Source organism: Hordeum vulgare, chromosome 6H (genome assembly GCF_904849725.1).
Source record: "Hordeum vulgare subsp. vulgare chromosome 6H, MorexV3_pseudomolecules_assembly, whole genome shotgun sequence".
In the NCBI taxonomy this organism is placed as follows: Eukaryota; Viridiplantae; Streptophyta; class Magnoliopsida; order Poales; family Poaceae; genus Hordeum; species Hordeum vulgare.
Genome location: NC_058523.1, coordinates 299,932,718 through 299,958,143, shown reverse-complemented (window position 1 = coordinate 299,958,143; position 25,426 = coordinate 299,932,718). Strand labels below are relative to the sequence as shown.

The 25,426-nt window shown below is 49.6% G+C and overlaps 1 protein-coding gene across 2 annotated transcripts in view; it reads right to left on the bottom strand.

Moving 5' to 3' along the window:
• Positions 1-2,513: 2,513 nt before the first annotated feature.
• Positions 2,514-25,426, bottom strand: part of LOC123401218 (putative elongation factor TypA-like SVR3, chloroplastic) — a 37,115-nt gene continuing 14,202 nt past the window's right edge. For both annotated transcript variants that reach the window (XM_045094957.1, XM_045094956.1), the window contains exons 7-14: positions 16,369-16,503; positions 16,044-16,160; positions 15,477-15,628; positions 15,303-15,387; positions 9,321-9,415; positions 8,974-9,139; positions 6,001-6,196; positions 2,514-2,894 (exon numbers count right to left, since the gene is read on the bottom strand). In XM_045094957.1, the coding sequence (XP_044950892.1) occupies positions 2,755-2,894; positions 6,001-6,196; positions 8,974-9,139; positions 9,321-9,415; positions 15,303-15,387; positions 15,477-15,628; positions 16,044-16,160; positions 16,369-16,503 (1,086 nt within the window). In that variant the 3' untranslated portion in view covers positions 2,514-2,754. The remainder of the gene's footprint in view (positions 2,895-6,000; positions 6,197-8,973; positions 9,140-9,320; positions 9,416-15,302; positions 15,388-15,476; positions 15,629-16,043; positions 16,161-16,368; positions 16,504-25,426) is intronic.

Here is a 25,426-nt window from a genome sequence, read left to right as displayed (position 1 = left end):
CGATATCGTCCAACTGGATGACACACTCCAGGCTCGCAAATTATCTTCCACGAATTTCCATCCATCACATGATAATTCCATCTTAGCTGACATGACTTACTGCAACGCCTTCAAGCATCTTTGTCGCGCCAACAATCTTTCATCATTGTCTGTCATAACCCAAGGTTTTTAGTTTCGTCAAACTTCTTCACCTCAAACCTGGTACCCGTTGGCACCATGATTCTTTGTAGGACCGACCCTTTGAAAGAATTATATCCAAGCTTCAAATGATGCCCTGCAATCCATGTGCACATAGCAAAGCACAAACTTCCCTGGTACACTTCTCGTGTGCAAGCAGCAGAAACACCAGATCAAAGATTGATTGAATTTTGCTACTCACGAGAGCTCCTGTACTAGCACTTGATGCTTTGCCAAAAAAACCTTCTCGACTGTTGCTTCAATATTTTGCCTGCTAGGCACGGACCAATGCTAGCTTTGCTTTGCCCTGCTCTCCTTGATGGTTCGGTACCCATGCTGATTTTCTGTTCGCTCGATTCGATCTGACTGCCTCTGTCCGTGTCGCACCAGGACTCAGTCCTCCTTTTATCCAAAACAAATGTCGTCTACAGCTTCCACGGCTCTGTCCACCTTGCCCCTCGTCGCAACGCGCGTTCGGCCAGACTTGCCACGAACGAGCAGCTTTCCTGCATCAGCCAAACCCCGCCAGGGCCAGCCCACACAGCGCCACAGGCCGCTCGCTCGCTATGCATCGAGGACACCAACTGTACGAACGTTGCACCGCCGCCGCATCCGATCTCGGCGAAATCTCCTGGATGCTCAAGACCTGCAGGCTGCAGCCACCGCTTCTGATTGCCTTCCATCCTCTAAATCAACAGTCTGTCGCCTCTTCGTAACCTTGCTCATGATACCACTTGTTAGAATAAAACCGAGGCACTCCGTCAATCATCCGAGGACCAGGCAATCACACGAGCACGACACCAAGATTTATTAACGAGGTTCACCGATATGGCTACATTCCCGAGTCATGACTACGGGCGCTCCTCCCCGTGACACCGTCACAACACCGCACCCTGGGCGCCTTGGGTACCGACACACGCCGCCGGCTCCCCATGCACACCTGTGCTATTATGTTGGCATATGTTACATCGTGTGTCTACCCCCGCTATATATGAGGGGCCTAGGATATAAGTTGTCATGTTTGGACACGACTCCATATCCTATCTAAACACAATACAACTACAAGTCCAACTGTAACATACCTTGTACACAATATTCGACACAACTCTAACATGTGTGATGGCCGGGACTCCCATAGTCTAATATTTGATGATGATTGTTTGATCTTCGGGAGATCATCCTAGAACAGCTTGGGTTAGTGAAGATTGAAGAAAATACCATTTGCATCATGGCTCGATAAACACCATGCCCCACGGTGGGCGTCAACTGTCGTGGTAACGATTTCGACAATAGAAATGGGGTAGGATAAAGGAGCATGATCTATCGGGATGCAAATGGGTGACACGGTGGTTTAGCGAGTTCATGCCTCTCACGGTGGAGATAACAACCCTACGTCTCGTGCTCCGGAGAGGCTTAGTTTTATCTGTCATGGACATGAGTTACATGGTATAGAGAGAGCCAGAGCTCCAGAGAAAGAATGAGCCCGCAGGCGGAGAAGAAGCTGGTCCTAGCTATGTGGAGGAGGGTGGCTTATATAGAATGCGCCACCCCCTCACCTCTTATGTTACAAGATGAGGCATTATGTCATAATGTCAGCCCACTACAGAACCTCCTCTATGCTTCGACTGCCTTGCCGACTGTTGGTATTTGCATACCCGAGTGAGTCATACGGTCGAGTGGTTGACTGTCATCCGAGTGGATGGAATGTACTTGTTTGAATGGATCCGTATCGAGTGGATTAGATGTTGTCGCGATCCAGTAGGAATTTCCCTTGTAATCCTTAAACTAATAATGAGGTGCCTTCGGATAGGACGTATAGGTCAGGTCTATGACCCTACTCTAGGGCTATATCTCCGTCACAGGTCGGACGCGCCCACTGTGGACCGAAGTAACGCGGGTTGGCCTTGCGTGCTCAGCCCACCCGTGCGCCGGTCGCCTTCCCGCCAGGTGGGGTCTTGTGGTCAAGGCCTGACATATGTTGCACACTGTAAGTGCAGAGAATATATTCTGACGCTTATTTAACCCGATAGGTCACACCCGTCCTAAAAGATCCAACGCGCGAGCTTGCCACCACACGCTTAGGGTCAGTTTTTTTATGGCTTTTTTAAGCTTCTAGAATAAACCAAAATATTTTTTTTAGAAGCCTACTAGTCAAGCCTTAAATAATAGACTTTAAAAAAATTGTAACAGCTGGAATATTTTTTTAGAAGCCTATTAATCAAGTTTTAGAATAAGCCAGCAAAAGAACTGGCCCCTAGACAAGCGTACGTGCAGACGCGTAGTATAGGTATCAGTAACAGCTGTACTGCAAGAATGTAGAGCAACTAGTCCGTGAGTTACGGATATGTAACATCTGAGTTTGATTACTATAACGGCTTCATTGCAAAATTTTGAGTATAATCCTAATCTCAACAGTGTAGGCCACCAAAAATAGCTTGCTGACTGACTCATGGTATCTCTCGTCATATACTGGTCACTATCAAACAAGCCGAAGCAACAGCCAGGTTTTCTATCGGAAACCCATGGTTGCAGAATGAAATGATCCAATAGCGTATATTGGTTATCCTTCCAGGAGGCCTAGTTCTTGTTGTTCTTCTTCGAAATTTTTGGGTTCTTGGACATGCGGATGCTCTCAGGTGTAACCTCGACTAGCTCATCTTCTTGAATATACTCTATGCAGTCATCCAGACTGTAGCTTAAAGGTTCATCAAGAACCACTGCAAAAAAGAGAATAAATTATTTGAATTAACCACACTTGATAAAAATAAGGTTTCAGTTAAGGTGAATCTAAGTGTATAAGGACATATCGCTGCAATAGGGTATTGGCCCACTTATCACTTTTCCGAAAGCATAATCAAGTTTTAAGTATGCCCGAGGACATGTCAACATTTTCAATATACTAAGGCCCCGATTGGTTCAGCGGATTGGGGCCAAATGCCCCGGTGTTTTATGGAGCCGAAAGAAAAAACAACCCGTCCCAAAAACAGTGCTTGGCATGTCATTTATGTTTTATTTTGCGCCTGTTTTGTTTCCGTTACGCCCGGAAAGAGTTTTGGAGCCCAGGAGACCCAATAGAAATACCAGGAAGCAAAACGATGGGTAGCTCGAGGGTGCCCAGGACACAAGGAGTATCCTAAAACTCGGCTCCATGATGTGTAGCATGTGTGTCTCCACAAAAACTTTCATGGTGACCCGCCGGCCACCCCTGCTGTACTACCCGCCATTGAGGATGGTCGTATGGTGATCATTTGCATTGTCGTTGATCTACGGACATTCTATTACTGCCGAGTATTCTTTGCCGCCAGCTTCTTGTGATATGATCTTTGGGACATGCTTCTCTATCCCTCTTTGGCTTGACTCACAAGTTTTCGAAGACCCCATGTTATGACGACACTCTCAAGACGCAGATTTTAGATTTTCACTACTTTTTTATTACTATCGAAAAAGGCTTTCGCCCCGCTTTATATATAAAGCAACGATCATCAACAATCTAGTACAGACACACGCCATCACAACACGCGCACACACCCAAGGCATGATACATAGGCGCTGAGCGCAGCAACACCACCCAACACTACAAGGGCAACCAGGGTCTTCAACTATGAACACGCCACCGCAAAGAGATGAAGCCACATACGACGAACCGTGGGCTCCAAGACGCCGCCTTCGGAAAGGTTACGACACCGGAGCATCGCCACCGCCCCATCCGAGGATCAGAGTTTCCCCAGGAGCAACACGACGGGCAATGAGAGCCGCAACGACGCCTTCAAGAAGGGAACGAGCTTCACCGCCGTCGGTCAATCCGAAGATAGAGCGGGTTTTCACCCCGGACAACACTCACCACCACCGAACGCCACACCCCGGCTACCAAGCCGTCCACACGGCTACGGCCACCGAGCAGCACCGAGCCACGGATTCTGCCCATGAGCACCACGCTACCACGCGCTACCACCACCAGGGCCGTCACCTCGGCATCCAAGACCTTGACACCACCTCACCCGAGACCCGCCGCTACCCCAACCATAGAGATGAGCGGAAAGGCCCCGCCTTTCGCACCCCTAGGCAGCCCCAGCATCGAGACCCAATAGGCCGGCCAAAACTGGCCTACATCAACCTGTCCTGCCGCACCGGTCGCGAGACGAGCTCGGTCCTGCTGCATCGGGCACAAGAAGAGCTCAATCCTGTTGTACCGGGCACGAGACAACGATGGACTGCAACTGGGGGAGAGCCAACTCTTCGACGAAAGAAGCGCCCGGACGACGAGGAGACGGATCGAAGGCCGCTCAGATCGACGCCACCGCCGGTCCGCTACACCCGCCACGAGCAGCGGGTGCTGCATCACCCGCGGAGAGGTTGACCACGACGGCAGCCCGCAGGCTCGTGGCGCCCAGATCTGGCCCGCCAGACCCCGCCGGCACTGCCTCATCCTCACCACCTGCTTGGACATCCACGCCGCCGCAGAGCCCTGCCCGCCGCCCGTCGTGGACCACCGCCGCTTCCAACAGGGCCTCGCGAATCTGGCGCGCGTCATCGTGCCCCAACGAGGAGGGGAGGAGAGGGGTGGAGGTTGCCTAGGGAGATGCCCCGCCGCCGCCCTCACTGGAGCTCGCCCGGGCTTCGCCGGCGGCGGCGGCAAGACGAGAAGGGAAAGGGAGAGGACCCGGCGGCGGCGCTTGAGGAATTGCCCCACGACTCGCTAGAGGAGTGCGACACGAGGTCTAATTAGGGAAAATACTACCATTTGATTTAGTGTTATACTTCTTCAAATGTAATGTTATTGCATACGCTTTGCATTTGAGGAGGGTTGTTAAGGAGTAGTAGTAAGTTTAGGTCCCCTCGCGTATTCATATTAGTCCAGATGTCCTTGCTTGTATGCCCAGTCATTTGTACTATATATTTGCACCTTGGGATATGCAATACATCCAAGTTGCTCATCTAACACATTGCTGTTTCCCCCCGTTTCGGCTCGAGGACGTGCTGTTATGCGTGGAGCCACAACGAGGACATTGGTGTTTCCCCTCGTTTCAGTTGGAGGGCCCGAGCCCTGGCCACACCACCCCATGATCCAGCTCAAAGTGGTTAGGATTCCTATACTACTATAAGCTATTTCATTAGGTTCAGATTCGTATTAGGTGCAGAGTCCAGATTAGAATCCGTTTCAGAGTCATTGTATTTCCTCTAAGTCGTCTTCACAGCCCAAGGTATTCCACTGGTACAGTGACGATGATAGGCTACGGATAATCCATTCTGGAAGGGCGCGCTGGACACGTCGAATGTTCATGGAAGTGTTTATGACGGCTGCATGGAGCATATGGAAGGAACGTAATGATAAAATTTTCAGGAGGATCCAGCCATCGTATCAGTGCTGGCACGAGAGGTTCAAGACAGATTTTGGCCTCCTGGTTCATGAGTTAAACCTCCTCTCGTAGGGTTTATTACCCACTTTGTAAACACATTTGCCTAAAAACCCTTAGCCTAGAACTCTTGTAATACTAGCTTCATAGTGTGCCTGCCTCCACAAACTACCTTTCAAGTGTCCCAAAAAAGGCACTGTGGAGGGCAGGTTGGTGTGAGGATGGCCTGGATGTAACTACATGCACTGAGTGCTGAAATTAATATAAAGTGTCAAGAGGAGCCTTTCCTACTGTCTTGACCTTTCAAAAAAGAAGGCAACCCCCCTATATAATGGGCTTCTCCCACGATCAATAAAGCATGAGAATTCAGAGTATTTACTTTCTATTAGGGCTAGGGTGATTAAAGTTTGTTCCAAGTTCTTTCTAGAAAATAATATTATCAAAGCATTGAATGCTTATGAAATTTCACCTGTAGTTTCCTTGTTCGAACGAACATTTGTTGCAGCCTTTTTCTTGCACACATTAAGTGCTAAATCACCTGGTCGCTGATGGATACCAACTATCTGGCCTTTGTAAATATCCTGCCCTGGTTTGACAAATAGTATACCTCTTTCTTGTGCATTAACACAAGCATAAGAAGTAGTACTTCCACCTTCGAATGCCACCTGGATCATTCCCACTATGTTAGATGTTGAAGAAAACTGTAAGCCAAACTAGGTAAATAAGTTCGGCACAATAGGTAGGCAGATAAGTTTGTAAACAGTCTGTTAGTAAAATTAGTTGGCGTTCCCTACAAGAATTATGTTTAAGATATAGCTGATGGGTTTGACATTTCCTAATTTTCAGTTTCTGGAAGGACCAAACGAAAAAATGACACGTGTAATTAACCATGCAATTTCTAGAGCATGTTTGGCCTATGCAGAGACATGTTGTATTGGAGATAGGTTTCTAATGCTCCGGTTTATGTTATGCATAAAATTTGAAATGATACGCTATAGGATTTCAAAGTTGTCAGTGCAAACTCTGTAGTCTAATTTTACTATGTATATACTTGCTAAAATGAAACGTCTTTCATACAAGATACAATATATACAGATCTTGTGCGATTCACAGATTTATTCTTAGGGTTCCTTAGCTCCAGCCAGTGAAGGCGGGCTCGTGTGTGCATGTCGCATGTCATGTGGATGTTCATGTGTACGTCATCTCTGTAATAAAAAAGGGCAACCCGGTGCACGTAGCTCCCGCTTAGGGTTTAGGGAAGCGTCCGACCACTTGTAGGCCTTTTGTATGTAGACTTTCCCTACATTTCTGCAAGAGGTTGTTTCCTGCGTGACCTCATGGTCATAAGGCAACAGCTTTACCGCTGCACCAAGGCCAGCCTGTTGTACGCCATCTCTGTAATAGCACAAAACAAATTCATAGTCTACGTGAAACACCTTCAATTCTATGTCAGCGTGTTACCTTTAGTATTGCATAATGTAGTAGTCTATTGGCAGATTTTCAATTGTATTGATCTTCAAATTAGGACGCTGCTATCTGAATTATCATTCCACGCCATACAGAATTATCATTCCATTTTATACAGAATTGTTATTCCAAGTCATAAGGAGTTATCATTCTTTATCACTCATCCATGCATTGAATCAAACTAAATTCCTGTGATAATCTTTTTCATTAACCAAGTGAAACCAAATCGTCAATATTGGCCTATGTGTGAAAGCACAACTTCTTCCTAGGTGGTTTTGGTAATTAATAACAACATATATGTTATTGGACTAATGATTCTATCTAGTATATTTCAGAAAAAGTTCAATGACGAATTGGCTAAGGATTGTGACGAGAACCCCTAGATGCAAGGAACATCTATTGGCAATAAGCTTGAAGACTCTAAATTTTATATTTTGTGAGAAATCACTTTCGAGTCCATAAAAAAACCAATACGATTAAAAGGGGATGAGGTGACTATGATGATCTGGTTGCTTAAGTGCTTAGAGATTAGCCACCCAAATACTCATTAAATTCTCCCACGGATATTCTGTCCAAACCACAAAGTCAAATTCGGTGCCATCAAGTTTTCCATTTCAGCCCCACCGAGTAATACCCTAGAAAGATCCCATGCCAAACCCTAGAGTCTCGGTACCACCAAGTCCAGTTTCGGTCTGACCGAAAAACAGTGACCAACTCCCGGTTAGCCATTTGCTAAAATCGGAATTTTCGAGTTTTGCAAATCGGTGCCACCGAGTTTGCTAACTGCCTAGGCCGGCCAAAATCGGACCCTCCGTGATTCATATATCGGTCTCACCGAAACGCCAAAAGTTGTCACATTTTGCACTAGTCGGCGCAACCGAGTTTTTACTTCGCTTTCACCGAGTTGGGCAATAATGTTGTTACGGTTAGATTTTTGGAGATGCCTATATATACCCCTCCACCAACCTCTCTTCGTAGAGGAAGCACTCAGAACGAACCAACCCTTGCACCATCCATTTTTCTGAGAGAGTCACCTACTCATGTGTTGAGTTCAAGATATTCCATTCCTACCATATGAATCTTGATTTCTAACCTCCCCAAGTTGCTTTCCACCCAATCAATCTCTTCTACCCAAATCAAATCTGTGAGAGAGTGATTGAGTGTTGAGGAGACTATCTTTTGAAACATAAGAGCAAGGAGTTTATCATACTACCACATCTATTATCTTTTGAAGAGTGGTGTCTCCTATATTGGTTAGGTGTCGCTTGGGAGCCTCCTACTTCGTGTTGTGGAGTTGAACCAAGAAGTTTGTAAGGGCAAGGAGATCGCCTACTTCGTGAAGATGTACTCCGTATGAGGCTAGCCCTTCGTGGATGTAAGCCATGATGGAATAGACAATGTTGCTTATCCGTGGACACTTCGTAGGTTGAGCACTCCCTGGTCTCTCGCGGCCGTTACCCTCCGTGGGTTTAAGTCTCCATTACCGTGGACATACGATACCACCACTTATCGAACCACGCCAAAAATCTCCGTGTCAATCTTTGTGTTTGATTTTCCTATCCCTACCCTCTACTTACATGTGCATGTCTTTGCTTTCCGCTCCTATACTCTTAGATTTGCATGTGTAGGGTGTGCTTGACTTGCTACAATTGCTAAAACTTGCCCACAACTAAAATTAGGAAAAGACTAAATTTTTATTTGGTCAAGTAATCTAATCACCCCCTCTAAACATATTTCGGATCCTACAATATGCCTACTATAGCCTCCTTTAATTTTAATGAACCGACTCAAAGAGAAATTTAGCTTGTTTGACTTTGTAGGATAGGAAGCTTATAAACTTTCCTACAGCCACTTACTACTCTGTTTCGAAAGAAAATGTCTTCAAGAAAAATCTTCATGCTTATGTCAACTATGACAAACAAACAATCTCTTAAGAACTCTTTTGTGTTTCCTGTGGGTTGGCATTTATTCGTACCAATGAGCCTTGATCACGTGAACTAATATCTCCAGCCCACGGGCCATAGCTGTCAAAGATTGTGTTAAGTATAGCTCTGCCCCTAGAAGCTGTTAGAATTGCATTCCGGAGCCCAATGAGGCCTCTGGTTGGAACCTTGTATTTCAGCAATGAAGTTCCCTCTGGCCTGCCATTTGAAATGTCTCGTTATGGCAACAATTCAATATCAGGAACAAGCAATTTGTAGTAGACTGGCAACGATGCATGCAATATAGTTAAATTGGAACAGCCTTCATTTCTTCCTCTTCTGTATCAAAGAAAAATGCTAAGATGTTTCGAGTGTGGATAATCTAGAGTACAGCACGAACCCACTAGCTTCCATGTCAAGCATTTGTCCACGCCTTTTCCCCAATAGCTCGACAACTGATCCCATATATTCCTCTGGAACCTCTATAGCAGCGATCTGTATCATAGTAATAAGAACAGATTAGTAACATGAAAACCGACAATAAAGGAGTTCCAGATGTACCCAGAGCAATTTCAATGTCACAGAAGTCCTTTTAGAAATTAAAAGAGGTAAATTGTACTGGGAGTGCCTAAACTTGCGCTCGATGGTCACTTTGGTACCTAATAAAGTTGTAGAATACACGTTTTTTGTTCTCAAACTTACCCCGACTTGCAAATACAGGGCAAATGCCATTTCTGTCTGTAGCCCTTAACCTCTGCCTACGTGGCGCATGTATATATTTTACCACACCTTCCCATACGCCACTCAATCACGTTAATTTACTTAGCATGCATGACCCAGGCTACCAAATTATAATGGAGCCATAATCAAAATTATAATCCTGGGTTCTGTTAGGAATATGCAACTTGTATTCCCATGAGGCCATAGGCCGATATATATACATGTACAGGTGATGGACTATATGCAGGAAACCCCTTATATATTGGGATAAATACAAAAGGATACATGACTTATATTATAACTCTAACACCCCCCCCTCAAACTCATGGTGGGTGAACAACACTGAGTTTGGAGAGATAAAAGCCATGTTGAGCTGTAGTCTGGGCCTTCGTCAGGAAATCCGTCAACTGTAACTCGGAAGGCACATACTGAAGAGCAACAACCTGATCCTGCACAGCAGCGCGCACATAGAAAGCATCAACACCAATATGCTTCATGAGCTCATGCTTCACAGGATCGCGCGCAATGCTAATAGCACCTATACTGTCAGATAAGAAAAGAGTCGATGTAGTGACAGAAACACCAAAATCCTGAAGTAACCACCGTAACCAAGTCACCTCTGCCGTCAAAAGAGCCATCGCTCGCAACTCAGCCTCTACACTCGAAAGGGAAACTGCAATCTGTTTCTTCGTCTTCCAGGCAATGAGAGAACCATCAAGAAAAAAACAGTAAGCAGAAAGGGAACAGCGATCTGAAGGATCACTAGCCCACGTAGCATCTGAATAGGCCTGAAGCTGTAAAGAACTGGAGCGAGGAAAGAATAGACGGTGAGAGATCGTGCCCCGAAGATATCAGAGAACACGAAGGAGATGACTATAGTGAACCGATGTGGGAGCAGAGACGAACTGACTCAGAATATGAACCGGATAAGAGATATCCGGACGAGTGACAGCTAGATAAACAAGACTGCCAACAAGATGACGATAACGCGTCGGGTCAGGCAGGGGATCACCATCAGTAGCAGAGAGGTGAACATTGAGCTCCATAGGAGTCTCAACAATGCGCTCATCAGTAAGAGCAGCACGAGTAAGAAGATCCTGGATATACTTTTCCTGGGATATAAAGAAGCCATCAGAGGTAGAAGAGACTTCAATCCCAAGAAAGTAGCGAAGAGGTCCAAGATCAGACATAAGGAACTGCTCACTAAGGCGGGCCTTGATAAAGGCAATATACTCGGGGTCATCCGCAGTGATGACCATGTCATCAACATAGAGAAGAAGAAGAGTCCGACCACGAGGAGAAAGGTGAATAAACAATGCTGGATCATGAACACTGGATGAAAAACCAGCGGCAGTCACCACAGAGGCAAAACGCTCAAACCAGGTGTGTGGGGCTTGCTTAAGGCCATAGAGAGAGCGACGAAGACGACATACCATGCCATCAGGAACAGAATACCCAGGTGGTGGCTGCATGTACACCTCCTCACGCAGCTCACCATTAAGAAAAGCATTCTTAACATCAAGCTGAGAGATAGACCAGTGGCGTGTAGAGGCCACGGCAAGAAGTGTACGAACAGTGGTCATATGAGCCACAGGAGCAAAAGTCTCGTCATAATCACGACCATGCTCCTGCTGAAAACCACGAGCCACAAGATGAGCTTTGTGACGCTCAAGAGAACCATCGGAGCGAGTCTTAACCTTGTAGACCCATTTACAAGTGATGGGACGGACTCCGGGAGGAAGGGAAACAAGATCCCACGTACCAGTGCGTTCAAGAGCAGCAATCTCCTCTGCCATCGCGAACTGCCATTCAGGATGAACAACAGCCTAATGATAAGTAGTCGGCTCAAGAACAACAGCACCAGCGGTGGAAAATCCAAAACGATCAACAAGCGGACGAGGACGAGAACGCAAGCCATAAGTAGGCTGAGATGAGGATGACGACACATCCGCAGAGGCATCCACAGAACGTGAACGACGAGTGTAACACTGAGGAAAAGATGGAACAATGGAAGGAGGAATCGCCAATGTAGAATCGGGGAGTGACGACGAAGAAGTCACCGGAGATGAAGGTGTAGAATCCGGTGACATGCTAGACGAGGAGACCGTGGAAGATGGTGGCGACAAATCGACTGGAGGTGGAGAAGCAGAGGGAGCGGAATGAATAGGCAAAGGCTCGACGGGTGTGATAGGTGTGTCAGGAAAAGTGAGGAAAGAGATATCCTCTACTGAAAAAATCGAGGACGATGGGCGTGGGTAGAAGGGACGAAACTCATCGAAAGTCACATCCCGAGAGATACGCATCCGACGACCGAGAGGATCCCAACAACGATAGCCCTTATGCTCATCACTATAGCCTAAGAAGACACACTCAACAAACTGAGCGGTCAGTTTGGTGCGTTCGCGGGGGGCAAGAAGAACATAGCAAACACAACCAAACAAGCGAAGCATCGAATAATCGGGAGAACGATCAAAAAGACGCTCGAAAGGAACACCACCCTGTAGAGCAGCGGAAGGCTGGAAATTGATGAGATAGGTGGAGGTGGAGACGGCCTCAGCCCAAAAATGAGGCGGGAGAGAGGCAGCAATCATCAATGCACGAGCCGTCTCAAGAAGATGACGATGCTTGCGCTCAGCCACGCCATTCTGAGCGTGAGCACCAGGACAAGAGAATTGAGAGAGAGTCCCTTGCTCAGTAAGAACAACACGCAACATCTTAGAGATATACTCGCCAGCGGAGTCAGCACGGAACACACGAATGGGAGAAGAGAACTGAGTATGAACCATGGCAGCAAAACGCTTATAAATGGACAACACCTCGCTACGAGAAGTCATGAAATAAAGCCATGTGTAACGAGAGAAGTCATCTATGAAAATAATATAGTATTTATGACCCCCTTTCGAAGCGAAGGGAGCCGGACCCCATACATCGGAATGAACTAAATCAAAAGGACGCTTAGACACTGACTCACTATGTGGATATGGTAACTGAATCTGCTTGCCAAGACGACAACCCTGACACTCTAAAGAGGCATCTCCTGAGACAGACCCCAGAAGACCTCGACGAACTAACGACGACAAACGAGAACCACATAGATGACCAAGTCGATGATGCCACTGCTGGAAGGAACCGGTAGCCGAGGCGACCAAAGCGAAAGAACTGGCGATAGAGCGGGCAGCGGAAGGAACATGAAGCCAGTCCAACTCCCAAAGACCCTCAGAATCACGGCGGCGAGGACCAGCCCCAACCAGAGTGTGCGTGCGATGGTCCTGGACAGAACAAGAGTCAAGGTCAAGGATGACACGACAACCAGAATCAGCAAGTTGACCAGTGGAAAACAAATTCATGGTAAGTCGAGGAACATGAGCAACATCAGGAACAGAATAAGGAGTGGTAAGAGTGCCTCTACTAACGACAGGAAGGGGAGTACCATCAGCGGTGAGGACATGAACAGGAGAATCAAGCGATCGAAGGGAGGACAGAGTGGAAGAATTAGAAGTCATATGAAAGGAAGCTCCAGAGTCCAGAACCCATGGGGATGTACCTGACTGTGAAGAAGGTGGTTGCTCAGTGCGGGAAGCCTCAGTCACAGAACCAGCAGTACCCGTCGAGGAAGAACCTGAAGCAGCGAGCAGACGCTTAAGTCTTAGAATATCCTGCTCAGTCAAAGCGATGGCTGAAGCTGTCGAGGTAGATGACGAAGTCGCTGTAGAGGATGATCGCGCCTTGCGCAAGTGTTTCTTCTTCGTGTAGCAGTGGGACTCAATATGACCATCATTGTTGCAGTAGTCACAATGTGGACGGGGGTTACCTGAGCCTCCAGAAGGAGTGGGCAAGAGCGGCGGAGCACTCGAGCGAGAAGGGGTCGGTGCAGCAGGTGGCGTAGACAAAGTCCGACCAGCGAGCACCGAGGGAACCTCCAGCAAACCAGCACCACGTAAGCGAGTCTCCTCAGCACGAATCTCAGAAAGCGCCTCCATGAGAGAAATACGGCCACGAGCAAACAACTGAGCACGCCGGGGCTCAAACTCCTTACGGAGCCGAGACAGGAACTCGTAGACGCGATGAAACTCCAAGGACAGCCTGGCAACAGGGGCAAGTGCGACAATCAGCACTGCGGAGAGAATCAAGCTGGCGCCAGATAGCAGAACTCTGTGCATAGAAGTCATCAACAGTAGAGTCACCCTGCTGAAGAGCATGCTCCTGACGAACCATAGAGAGGTATAAGGCATCACCCGAGGGCTCATAGCGCTGACGAAGGCGAGTCCACATCTCAAACACAGTAGGAAGGCCCAGAAACTCAGAGGCAAACTGAGGCAGAACGCTAGCAGTGAGAATAGCTGCAGCACGAGCATCATCATCAAGCCACTGGGTGTAAGCAGACAGAGCACCATGATACGTCTGAAGAGCCTCCTCATAAGCCAGAACCTTCTCATCATAAGCACGGATAGCGACCTCATCATCAAGCTTAGCTGCATCCTTTGCGATCTAAGGAGCATCCGCAGGAAGAGCCGGTGGGGTCGGCGGAGTGGGAGCCACGGGAGGAACCGGACGTGGCGGACAACAGACCTCGCCAGAGAGAACTCCCCAGAGACGGATGCCACGCATGTGAATGCGCATAAAGCCAGTGAACTCGGTGTAGTTAGTGCCATCGAAGATCACTGAACAGCGAGGGACAGCAACATAGCCGGATGCAGCAGACATTTTTTTTTCTTTTTTTAATCAGAGAATATCCAATCGGGCGGCTGGCAGGCGCTGCAAATGTAGGACGAGAGCAGTGCTGGATCCAACGAAGTTAGCAGCAGGGGGCGACGAAATCAGGAGGAATCTCGAGGGGAGCCGGCGACTTTGAAGAAGGCATGCGGATCCGGATCGGGAACAAGTCCAGCAGCAGGTCGCGACGGGTGGAGTCGCGTGGGAGGAGTTCGACTGGAGCCGCTGGGATCAGATCGAGATCGTGGGGATCGGGTATTGGAGCCGCTGGGATCGGGTACTGGAGCCGCTAGGATCAGATCGAGATCGTGGGTATCGGGGCCACTGGAGCCGCTGGGATCGGGGCTGGCGGGGCCTTCGATGCCAGATCCAACAGGAGCTTCGACGGGAGGAGTCGGGGCCGTTGGGATCGGGGCTGGCGGGGCCTTCGATGCCAGATCCAACAGGAGCTTCGACGGGAGGAGTCGGGGCCGCTGGGATCGGGGCTGGCTGGGGCTGCGAGAACCAGCAGCTTCAACCGGACGAGGGAGAGCAGCTTCGACCGGAGGAGGAGATCGAGGACCAGCTTCGATCGGGACAGAGACGGATCAATCGCACGAGTTGCAGCGTGCAGAAAATTGACCTAGCTCTAATACCATGTTAGGAATATGCAACTTGTATTCCCATGAGGCCATAGGCCGATATATATACATGTACAGGTGATGGACTATATGCAGGAAACCCCTTATATATTGGGATAAATACAAAAGGGTACATGACTTATATTATAACTCTAACAGGTTCTTCCTGCCTGTCCCTATATAAGGTGGAATTACGTCCACTTCCACCTTAACACAGACCTAGCCTTTATACATTATAAACTTACGTCTCCCGTGACAACGCATGGGAACATACCTATCAAATCAAAAATATACAAAAATTCAGTTCTGCCATTTAGGGAGGGAAATACCTCATACGGCTCCAATAGCTTTCCATTTACTGTCTTGTTTATGACCTTTGGAGGTCCGATCATAAACTCATATCCTTCCCTCCGCCTGTAAGCAATTATTTTGTTTTAAAGACAATACCAAAATTAGAAAACATACCAAGTGGTGGATAATGTCAATAGGATAGTAATTCTTACATGTTCTCTATCAATATGGTGAGGTGCAGTGTGCCTCTGCCACTGACAAGAAATGTATCAGCAGTTTCCCCATCTTCTACTTTCATAGCCAAGTTCCTTTCAAGCTCACGATATAGCCTATCACGGAGATTTCGGCTAGTGACGAATTTCCCCTGGGATAAACCAAAGGGAAAGACATAGTTTCAGGATTAAGAAAGAAGAAACTCAACTACTGTACTTTACTGTAAAGTATTGAATGAGAATAGGTCATTTAACTCGACAAAAGAGTTACAATAATTAATGGATCGTTTTCCACCACGTTGGAACACAATGGAGTAAAGTTTACATCTGTGTAATACACTGACTTCAAGTTCCTAAGCATTTCACTTTCAGGAAAGAGTAGCACTACTTCTATTTAGCTCACCTACGTGGTCATACCATGTGCAGTACAAACATTACTCTCATTTGGAACAAAAGTGTTTATAATTAAGATTCTCTTGGCCAGTTTTTAAATCTCTTTTTATTCCAGCAGAAGATCCAAAAACTTAAGGATAAAACGTTGTAAGTTAAAGTTAACTTTTGAGATACCTCTTTTCCAACAAAAGGTGAAGTGTTGATGGAGAAAGACATTCTAACTGTTGGTTCCTCAATTTTGATAGTGGGCAACGCTGTTCCAGAAACTTTATCAGCTATAGTTTCCCCAATCTGCAAAGTTCAAACAAAACTTTTTTCAGAACATGTTATAAGAGTAAATATATACTCCCTCCGTCCCAAAATAAGTGACTCAACTTTGTACTAACTTTGTACTAAAGTTAGTACAAAGTTGAGTCACTTAAAGTTAGTACAAAGTTGAGTCACTTATTTTGGGACAGAGGGAGTACTAAATATATGAATGAACATGAGGAGCACCAACCATGATATCATTGATTCCACATACAGCACAAATGTCACCAGCACTAACAGATTCAACTGGAACGCGTCCGAAGTTCTCATAAACAAAAAGCTCGCCTATTTTGCCAATCCTACAAGCATCATCTGGTGTACACACCTGCCCAATATCTTAATCAGTAGAAGCTATATATTGATTTGCTTTTTTCTCAAACAAAGCCTAGCCAGATATGCAGCAGTTATGGGCCAAAAAAATAAATAGATGAGATAACATGGCTAGGTATGAAGATTTTTTTTTTCGAGAAAACGCAGAGATTTGCGTTTCTTTGTATTGAAAAGAAGGGAAGTTACAGCCTCCTAGGAGACGATTACAGCAGGTTACAAGTAGTTTAATGGACATCCCAGGATGGGGGCAAGACTACCCTAAGCCCCTTGTCCCCGGCTCTAGCCCAACACCTCATCTCATCTTTGATCCTATCCGAGAGCTCGGAGAGCGACGGAGTGACATGATCAAATACACACGCATTCCTATGTTTTCAAATCATCCAGGGCACCAGCAGCGCGGTGGACCTCAGCGCCTTGCGGAACGATGGTGGCGTGGCATCTCTCGCCCTCATCCACCAATCCTGAATGGAGATATCCTGCTCCGGCGTAGGGGCTGGTAGGCGCAGCCAGGAAAGTGCCTCGTGCCAGGCCTGCCGCGCGAAGGGGCAGGCGAGTAGCAGGTGTCGGATGGTCTCCGGCTCTTGGTCGCAAAGCAGGCAGCGGGTGTGATGGGGGAGGCCACGGCGAGCAAGTCTGTCCGCGGTCCAGCATCGGTCCAGGTTCACAAGCCAGTGAAAGAACTTGACCTTCGGCGGAGCCCATCCCTTCCAGATGAGCTGCCAAGAATGGCATGTCAGGGATCCGTGGAAGGTTGCCTGATAGCAGGACCTCGCCGAGTATACTCCATTGGCCGTCCATTTCTAGACAAGCTTGTCTGGCTCAGCGGACAAGGTAGTGTGCGCCACACGCTGCCATGTCGTCAGGTATTGGCCAATCTCTTGCAGCCCCACTATGCCGGGAATGTCTCGAGCCCAGGCATTGCCGGCGATGCCTTCCGCCACCGTCCGCACTCTTCTCCTGTTCTTGGGAATGCATAGGTAAAGCACGGGTGCTAACTCACGGATCGACTGCCCATGCAGCCAACGGTCTTCCCAGAACAGCGCGGTGTGACCGTCGCCTAGCACCATGAAGGTGAAGGCGTAGAAGAGGCCGAGCTCCTCGCGGGAGAACTGCAGGTCAAGGCCTTGCCAGGCTCTGTCGGCGTCCGTCCTCGATAGCCAGAGCCACCGTAGCCTGAGCGCGAGCCCTGTGCGCTCCAAGTCTCGGATGCCCAGCCCTCCAAACGCGAGCGGCCGACTGACCGTGCGCCAGTTCACGTGACAGTGTCCTCCAAGCGCAGCCGCGCGACCAGCCCATAGGAAGCCACGCTGGATCTTCTCTAGTTGCTTCAGGGTCTTCTTCGGGGGCGCTAGGGCAAGCATCTGGTGGATTGGAATCGCACTGAGGACCGATTTGACCAATGCCAGCCGCCCGGCTTTGTTCATGAGCCATGCTTTCCATGTCGGGAGGCGGCCGGCCACAGCATCGACCAGCGGCTGCATCTGAGCCGCAGAGGGTCGCCGGGTGGTGAGCGGTATGCCCAAGTAGGTGATGGGCAAGTTCGCCGACTGGCAACCCCGACCTCCAGCAAGGTGGCACTATCCTCGTCGCCATGCAGGGTCGTGGCCGAGCTCTTGCTATAGTTGACCTGTAGGCCCGATGCGGTCTCGAATATGCCTAGAATACTCTTCACAGCGAGCACCTCATCCATCTCAGCGTGGCAAAACAGCATCACGTCGTCGGCGTATAGTGAAATGGCCGGAACGTTGCGGCGGGGATGCAGTCGCCGAAGTATGCCGGTCTGGATCGCCCGGTGCATGAGGCGGGCAAGCGCATCGACAGCCAAGACAAATAGCTGTGGCGATGTGGAGTCCCCTTGGCGCAGCCCGCAGCGGTGCCAGGTCGGGGGGCCAGGCACTCCATTGAGCATGACCCATGTGCTGGACGATGATAAGAGAATGGCTAGCCATTCCCTGAACCTGTCCCCGAACCCATATTGGCACAACATCTCGAAGAGGAACGGCCAAGATGTGGAGTCAAAAGCCCGCGTGAGATCTAGCTTGAGCATAATGCACGGTGCGCCCAGGTGATGGAGCATCCGGAGAGACTGCCGGACGAGCATGAAGTTGTCGTGGAGTGAGCGTCCTGCGATGAAAGCGTTCTGGTTGCGGCTGACTAGGCTATCCAGCTTAGGAGCGATGCGCAGCGATAGAACCTTCATGAATATCTTGGCCACAATGTGAATCAGGCAGATTGACCGGTAGTCACCCAGCTTGTGGGCGTCCGCGCGCTTCGGCAGCAGGGTCAGGAGGGCTTGGTTGAGCTTACCAAACCCTCTCCCACGAAGCAAGTATAGCTGCTCGAAGACATCTAGGATTTAGGTATACCTCCTTCAGGGCAAGATCGTTGATGGCGCGCCGGAACCTTCCCATCATGCGGCGGTTCAGGGTACCGGAGTTCTTGTCAGTGTCACGGTAGATGAGGTTAAAGTCGCCGCATAGCATCCAAGGACCCGGGCAGGCAGCACGGATGTCCCGCAGCTCTTGCAAGAACAGCAGCTTATCGGGATCACTTTGGGGGCCATACACCGTGGTGAGCCACCACGGAGCGTCGCTGGGCGCGCACACCTTAACCGTGATCGCGTTTTGGGTGAATAGGGAGTCGGAGATGGTGACAGCCCTACTCTTCCAAGCGATAAGAATACCGCCGCGGGTGCCGTCGGCCGGGAGGTATGAAGATTACAATGATGGTTTCTAATTATTAAGATTGCAATTACCTTTGGCAGAGAAAACTAAATTTCAAGTACTACCAATAGCTAGTCTACCGTCATTATTAAGGGGCTCTTTGATTATAAGGAATTCCATAGGTATTTTGAAGGATTGGCCGTTTGATACATAGGATTGAATCCTATAGGGTTTTTTCCTAAGGATTCCTTTGTACTACATTCCATAGGAATTTTAGCATCCACTCAAACCTCTTGGAAAGAATCCTTTGTTTTTCCTGTGATGCAATCGAACAAACAAAAATCATGTAGGATTCAAATGGGCATGACACTGCAATCATATGGTTTTCCTATTCATATGGTATTAAAATCCTGGAAATCAAAGAGGCCCTAACATATTTAGTTTAAAAAACTATAGACTGGAATGTTTTTTCATTAACCGAGATTTGTAATAGTTGCTCACATATATGCACCATATGGGGAGCCAATGAGAAAGGTGTGCATTAACTGGGCTTCCAAAGAAGACCTAGAGCTTACTCAGAACTGGAAATACTAAAATGGTTGCATGATCTTATATAGTTGGTATACTCTCTTAATACCTCCACAAACCTTAGCATTGATAAAAAGAAGGTAACCTTAAAAAATATAAGACTGAGACATGTTGGTACTAATAAAAGCTGCTCTATATTCCATAGTCATGAAAAGAAATTCATCTGCTTTGAGGCGTCAATTAGGTAACATTTTTCCATAAAATACATCTACTGAGACAGCATATACCACCTTATCATAATTTATTTATTTTCCACAAATTCACTCAGTGCCATCACAATTGCCTTGAGTTGGAACATAGCATAACAAAGAAGGTTGATTTCACTATGCTATTGTTAGAGTGCGTGATGGGCCTGGGCCCGTTAGTCTTAGGGTTTGCTTGGGGGTCAAGTAAGCCTTACTTGAAAGTCAAGTAAACCTCTCTATATATGGAGAGGAGACGTATCAATCTAAGCAGGCAAGAATTAAGAAGGAAACCCCTTTTCCCTCTTGCCCGGCCGTGGGAAAGGACCCCCACGGCCGGCTCTCTCGCGCCATCGCAGCTCTCTCTCTCCCGCTCAAACCCTAGCAACCATACCATCTGGTATCAGAGCAAAGATCAATCTATTTTGATCGGCTCCAACTAGGAGCCGGTGCCCTAACCCTACCCGCCTCTTCCATCGCGCCGCCGCCCCCATCCGTGCGAGACGGCGCCCCTGCGCCGGCGACCACAGCCGATCCCCTCTTTCCCCTACAACCTCTGGCCAAGACCCGGTATCAGATTTCTCAGGCTCGATCATGTTCACCCCGTCGCCGCCGCTTCCTGTCGCCCTCACCCCGGAGGAGATCACCGGAGCAATCCGCGATCTCACCACCGCCGTCCAAGGGATCTGCCTCTACCTGGCCGGTCCCTACGGACCGCCGCCGGCCGCGCCATCAGTCGCCGCCTACGGGCCGGCACGGCTGACGTGGCAGCCGCCGCACCAGGCGGCCTCCGCCGCGATCGTCGGGCCGCGGCAGCCGACGTTGCTGCTGTCGTCGCCGCCACTCGACGCCAGGCTGCTGCAGCCGCCGCTGCCGCTCCCCGTCTCCGGGTTGATCTATACGGCGGCCTGGGCGCCGCCGCACATCCGGTAGCCACCGGCGCCACCCCAACAGTACGGCGGGCTCTCCCGCTTCGCCGGTCCCGACGATGCGCCATTCCACGGGGGTCCTCCATGGTCACAGCACGGCGCCGACCCCCGCACGGCCGCCGCCGCCGCCCTCGACTGCGACCACGGCGCCGGTCATCACGTTCCAGCATGGGATGCCCTACGACGGGACTGCGACGACCTCGTTCCCAGCAGCACCACCGCCGTCCCAGGACAATCCCATCCAACAGATCAAGTTCCAGCCGTCGCCGGCACCGCTTCCGGCTTGGATCGCTACCCACCACGTGTCGGCGGCGGTGAGGCTGCGGGCTACTGCCCGCGGCCTCCTAGCGCGTCGGCATGTGCGGGAGATGCGTGATTTGCAGCTGCAGATCCTCCAAGTTGCGCTTCGCGGTGCAACGGACCTCGATCTCGTCCGCTGCGTGGGGGATCTTGGGCATGCGGTTTCCCCCACGGGCGGCGGGCATGCTGTTTTTCCCACGGGCGACGACCTCCAAGTCTGCGACATCGACAGTCAGCCGGCGGGGAGAAGACATGGTGTCACCGACAGGAGCACACCGTGTAGCACCACTGCATTCCGCCGCCGGCCGCCGCGAGGACTCCTTTGGTCCCGATGGTGTCCTTGGGATCCAGGGGGCTGCAAACGCACAAGTTCGGCGCGCGGAGGATTCTGGCCTTATCGTTCGGAGTCAAAAATAAAGAGTCGGAGTCTCATTCGGGTTAGCTTATTTCAGGTCAATACAATAGGCCGAGATGTAAAAGGCTTGTTTTTTAGGCGTTAGGGTTGTGTGGGGTCGAATCGTCATTAGGTTGCAGCTCGAGGACAAGCTGCATGTCCAGGTGGGGTGTAGTGTTAGAGTACGTGATGGGCCTGGGCCGTTAGTCTTAGGGTTTGCTTAGGGGTCAAGTAAGCCTTACTTGGGAGTCAAGTAAACCTCTCTATATATAGAGAGGAGATGTATCAATCTAAGCAGGCAAGAATTAAGAAGGAAAACCCTTTTCCCTCTTGCCCGGCCGTGGGAAAGGACCCCACGGCCGGCTCTCTCGCGCCCTCACAGCTCTCTCTCTCCCGCTCAAACCCTAGCAAGCATACCAGCTATTTGAAAGGCCCAATTTTCGAGAATATGACATCGCCGACGCCATCCATTTTTCAACTAGTTGCATGTAAAATGACCCTCTCCAATATGCTCCACTCTGCAACTTTTTACAACTCTGCTGGTCACTTCTGTAGCCTATACATGTCAGGTAGAGCTCAAATTATATATTTTTGTCACCCAATAGCACACTTTTCCTGGATGTGTGCTCAGTTGTGCTAGTTAGCAACTAACCTTAAACATTCTTGGTTTGGTGTTTGGTACTCCCGCCTTTTGTTTTACGTAATATGCCGCACATCTACAGATCGAAGTTTGACTAATAATCAGAACAATAATATGCACCTTATTTGTGAAACAAAAAGTGATATCACTGGAAAATGCTTATAACTATAAATCCAATGATATCACTTCCATTCACATATCCCACATATTATTTCACTGATTGTCAATCAAATTTGATTCTTGAAATGTGTGGATTACTTACATGTAAGGGATAAGTATATTTTTCGTCCCTCAACTATATCGTAAGTGTACAAATCGTCCCTCAACTTCAAAACCAGCAAAGATTAGTCCCTTAACTTCTTAAACCGGGCAACTTTAGTCCCTGATACCGTTTTTTGGGTAGCTTTACTGTTGACGTTGTTGGCAATAAGCCATGCCCGCAGGTGATGGCGACCGACGTGAGCGCGCCCAGGTCAAATCAGTAGCAGGCGTGAATGCGTGTGCATGTGCGTCGCGTGAGTTAGCTGACTAGTTAGTCGGGTGTGCATGTATGTGTGGGTCGTCATGGTGGGTATCGTGCGTGCATGCAGGCTGTTAGCATCAGTACGCATCCGGCATGTTGTGCCCGTCATGCGCGCGTGGCCCGACGGATTGTGCGCTAGATGGGGGAGGTGGGCAGCGATGTGCATGCATCGGCCAAGTATAAAAACCCCAGCTGAGTTTGTTACGTTGAGTGCGTGTGTGCGCGTTCAGATTGTAGCCTAACATGGTATGAGCCAGCAGTAAGAGCTGCAGATAAAGTGGTGCCGTTCGTCGGTGTGGCGCCGTTCGTGTGGCGAGGCGTTTGTTGCCGGAAATTCTTGTGTCCAATGTGCTTCTTTTATTCTTCCACCTCCGTGCGTCCGAGTGTGTGTGAGAGAGAGAGGTTCGTCCGACGTTCTTGTCGCCGGACCGGATTTGTCCCAACAGACGTGTCATGGTTTTAACTGATTCGGATGGTTTCGTTGATAAAGTGGAGGCTGCCGGTCACAGAACGTTGAAAACCATGTTCGCCAGCTGAGGTCTGCTACTACTCCGGCGGAGCTCCCTTAGAGCACGCCGAGAGTAAATTGCTCAAAACCACCACAATTGTGGCAAGGGTACTCCAAAACCACCACTTTTGTCAAAAATCACAAAAAATCACCACTTCTGCGTCAAGTGAGTAACACAATGCACTAATTTGAAACTAAGCCGCGTTAATAGCAAAACTGATGTATGGGACCCACATGTCTGGGCTGATATGGCGAAGTCTAGTCCTAATCAATAGTTGACCTGCTGAAGTGGACAGGGTCCCACTTGTCTGCCTCATACCTTCTTCTTCCTCACACCTTCTGCAACACCGCTGCCCCGCACCGCTACCATCCCGCGACCGCGCCTGCATGCCGTAGTTCTGCGCCCATAGCGCCATCGCCCCTGGCCGCTGCATCCTGCGTCCGCGCCTGCTAGCCACCATCCAGCGTCTGTGCCCGCAACACCGTAGCCCCGCAACCGCACCTGCAGCGCCGCCGCCCCCGACCATGCTTGTGCCTCCCCGCGTCCGCGCCCGCGCCCCTGCCCGCTCCGGCGAGGCCGAGGCCCCGTGTGCTCGCCCGCGCCCCTGCCCGCTCTGGCGAGGCCGAAGCCACGCGTGCCCGCGCCCCTGCCCGCTCCGGCGAGGCCAAGATCCCGCGTGCCCGCGTCGGTGCTCTAGCTCAACATCGATCCGCGCCGCGCCATCGAGTTCGCTGGGAGGAGGTAGTGCGCCACGATGCCTTGTGGTGTGGATCCGATGGCTGGTGCCCGGGCAGCTCATAGGGCAGCGGCGACGTGTCAGCTAAGGTGGCCAGTGCCGGCGCGGCGAGTGGAGATGGTTGCGGGGAGGTGTATGGCACGGTGGTGCGAAGGGCATGGTGCAGTAGTGGCCGGAGAAAGAAGAAGCAAAGGGGGAAATAAGACATGTGACTGACAAGTGGGGCCCTGTCCAACTCAGCCGGTCAACACATTGACTAGGAATAGTCTTCGCCACATCAACCAGACAGACAGGTCCCACCCGTCAATTTTGTTGTTAGTCACGGCTCACGTCTGATTTAGTGTGGTGGTTTTTTGTGATTTTCGACAAAAGTGGTGGTTTTGGAGTACCCTTGCCACAATTGTGGTGGTTTTGAGCAATTTACTCGCACGCCGAGCTGCCATGCCTAGATGGTCGTGGCTGTCGCACCACCAATACCATCACAAGTGTACCTCCATCTGTGCTAGCTGATCGAGCTGCACTCCGCCATCCGATGGGTGCCAAAGAGGTTGACAATGAAGGCGAGTGAGCTAGTGTCATGCACATGCAAATGCGCCCATGTCGACTTCCAGTCATCCGCCCTGGCACGATCGCCCGTCTACAGCAGAAAAAACACCCTGGCATGGCTACCAGCCGCCGGTCGTCATTGGAGATAACATGTGGATCATGTATGTGATTTATTTGATGAAATGCTTGTGTTACGGGCACATAGGGTGGTAGCTAGGAGACCACGACTCTCATGGCCAAGACAGAGGTGACGCACCAAGGTATGTTGTTCGCAGGTAGAATACATTCATGGATATGGCATTTTCTCCATGGACGAGGTCAACGGTGGCAGCCCATACGGAGTTGGCACTTTGTCAGCGCCAAAGGCAGCAGGGAGCCCAACAACACCAAGTCGCCTTGGCGGCACAGCAGGAGAAGCACGTCGCCGGCATATCATGCGGCCATGCGCACGTTGCAGCAGATGGTGGACTGCCCTGTGCATAGTGCCTAGGCCGTGCATCTGCCAAGGCGGTGGTTGGCCTCCAGTTCATTAATAAAACCATCCGAATGAGTCAAAACCATGCCATGTCATCAGTGAAACCACCTAAAACGGTATTAGGGACTAATGTTATCCGGTTTGAAAAGTTGAGGGACTACGTTTTACTGGTTTTGAAGTTGAGGGACCATGTCTATACTTTTGATATAGTTGAGGGACGAAAATATACTTATCCCTACATGTAAAGATAGTGAATAGTATTATTTTCCAAAACTTAGGGTACAAAAGACCCAAGGTGGTCGGACCCTTCCCTAGACCCTGCGCCAGCGGCAGGGCCAGGCCTGGGGAGGGGCAGGGTGCAGCCGCCAAGGGCCCCCAAAATCCAGGGTGGGCTCCCACGTATGTATATAACCCATGACCTACAGGCTAAGGG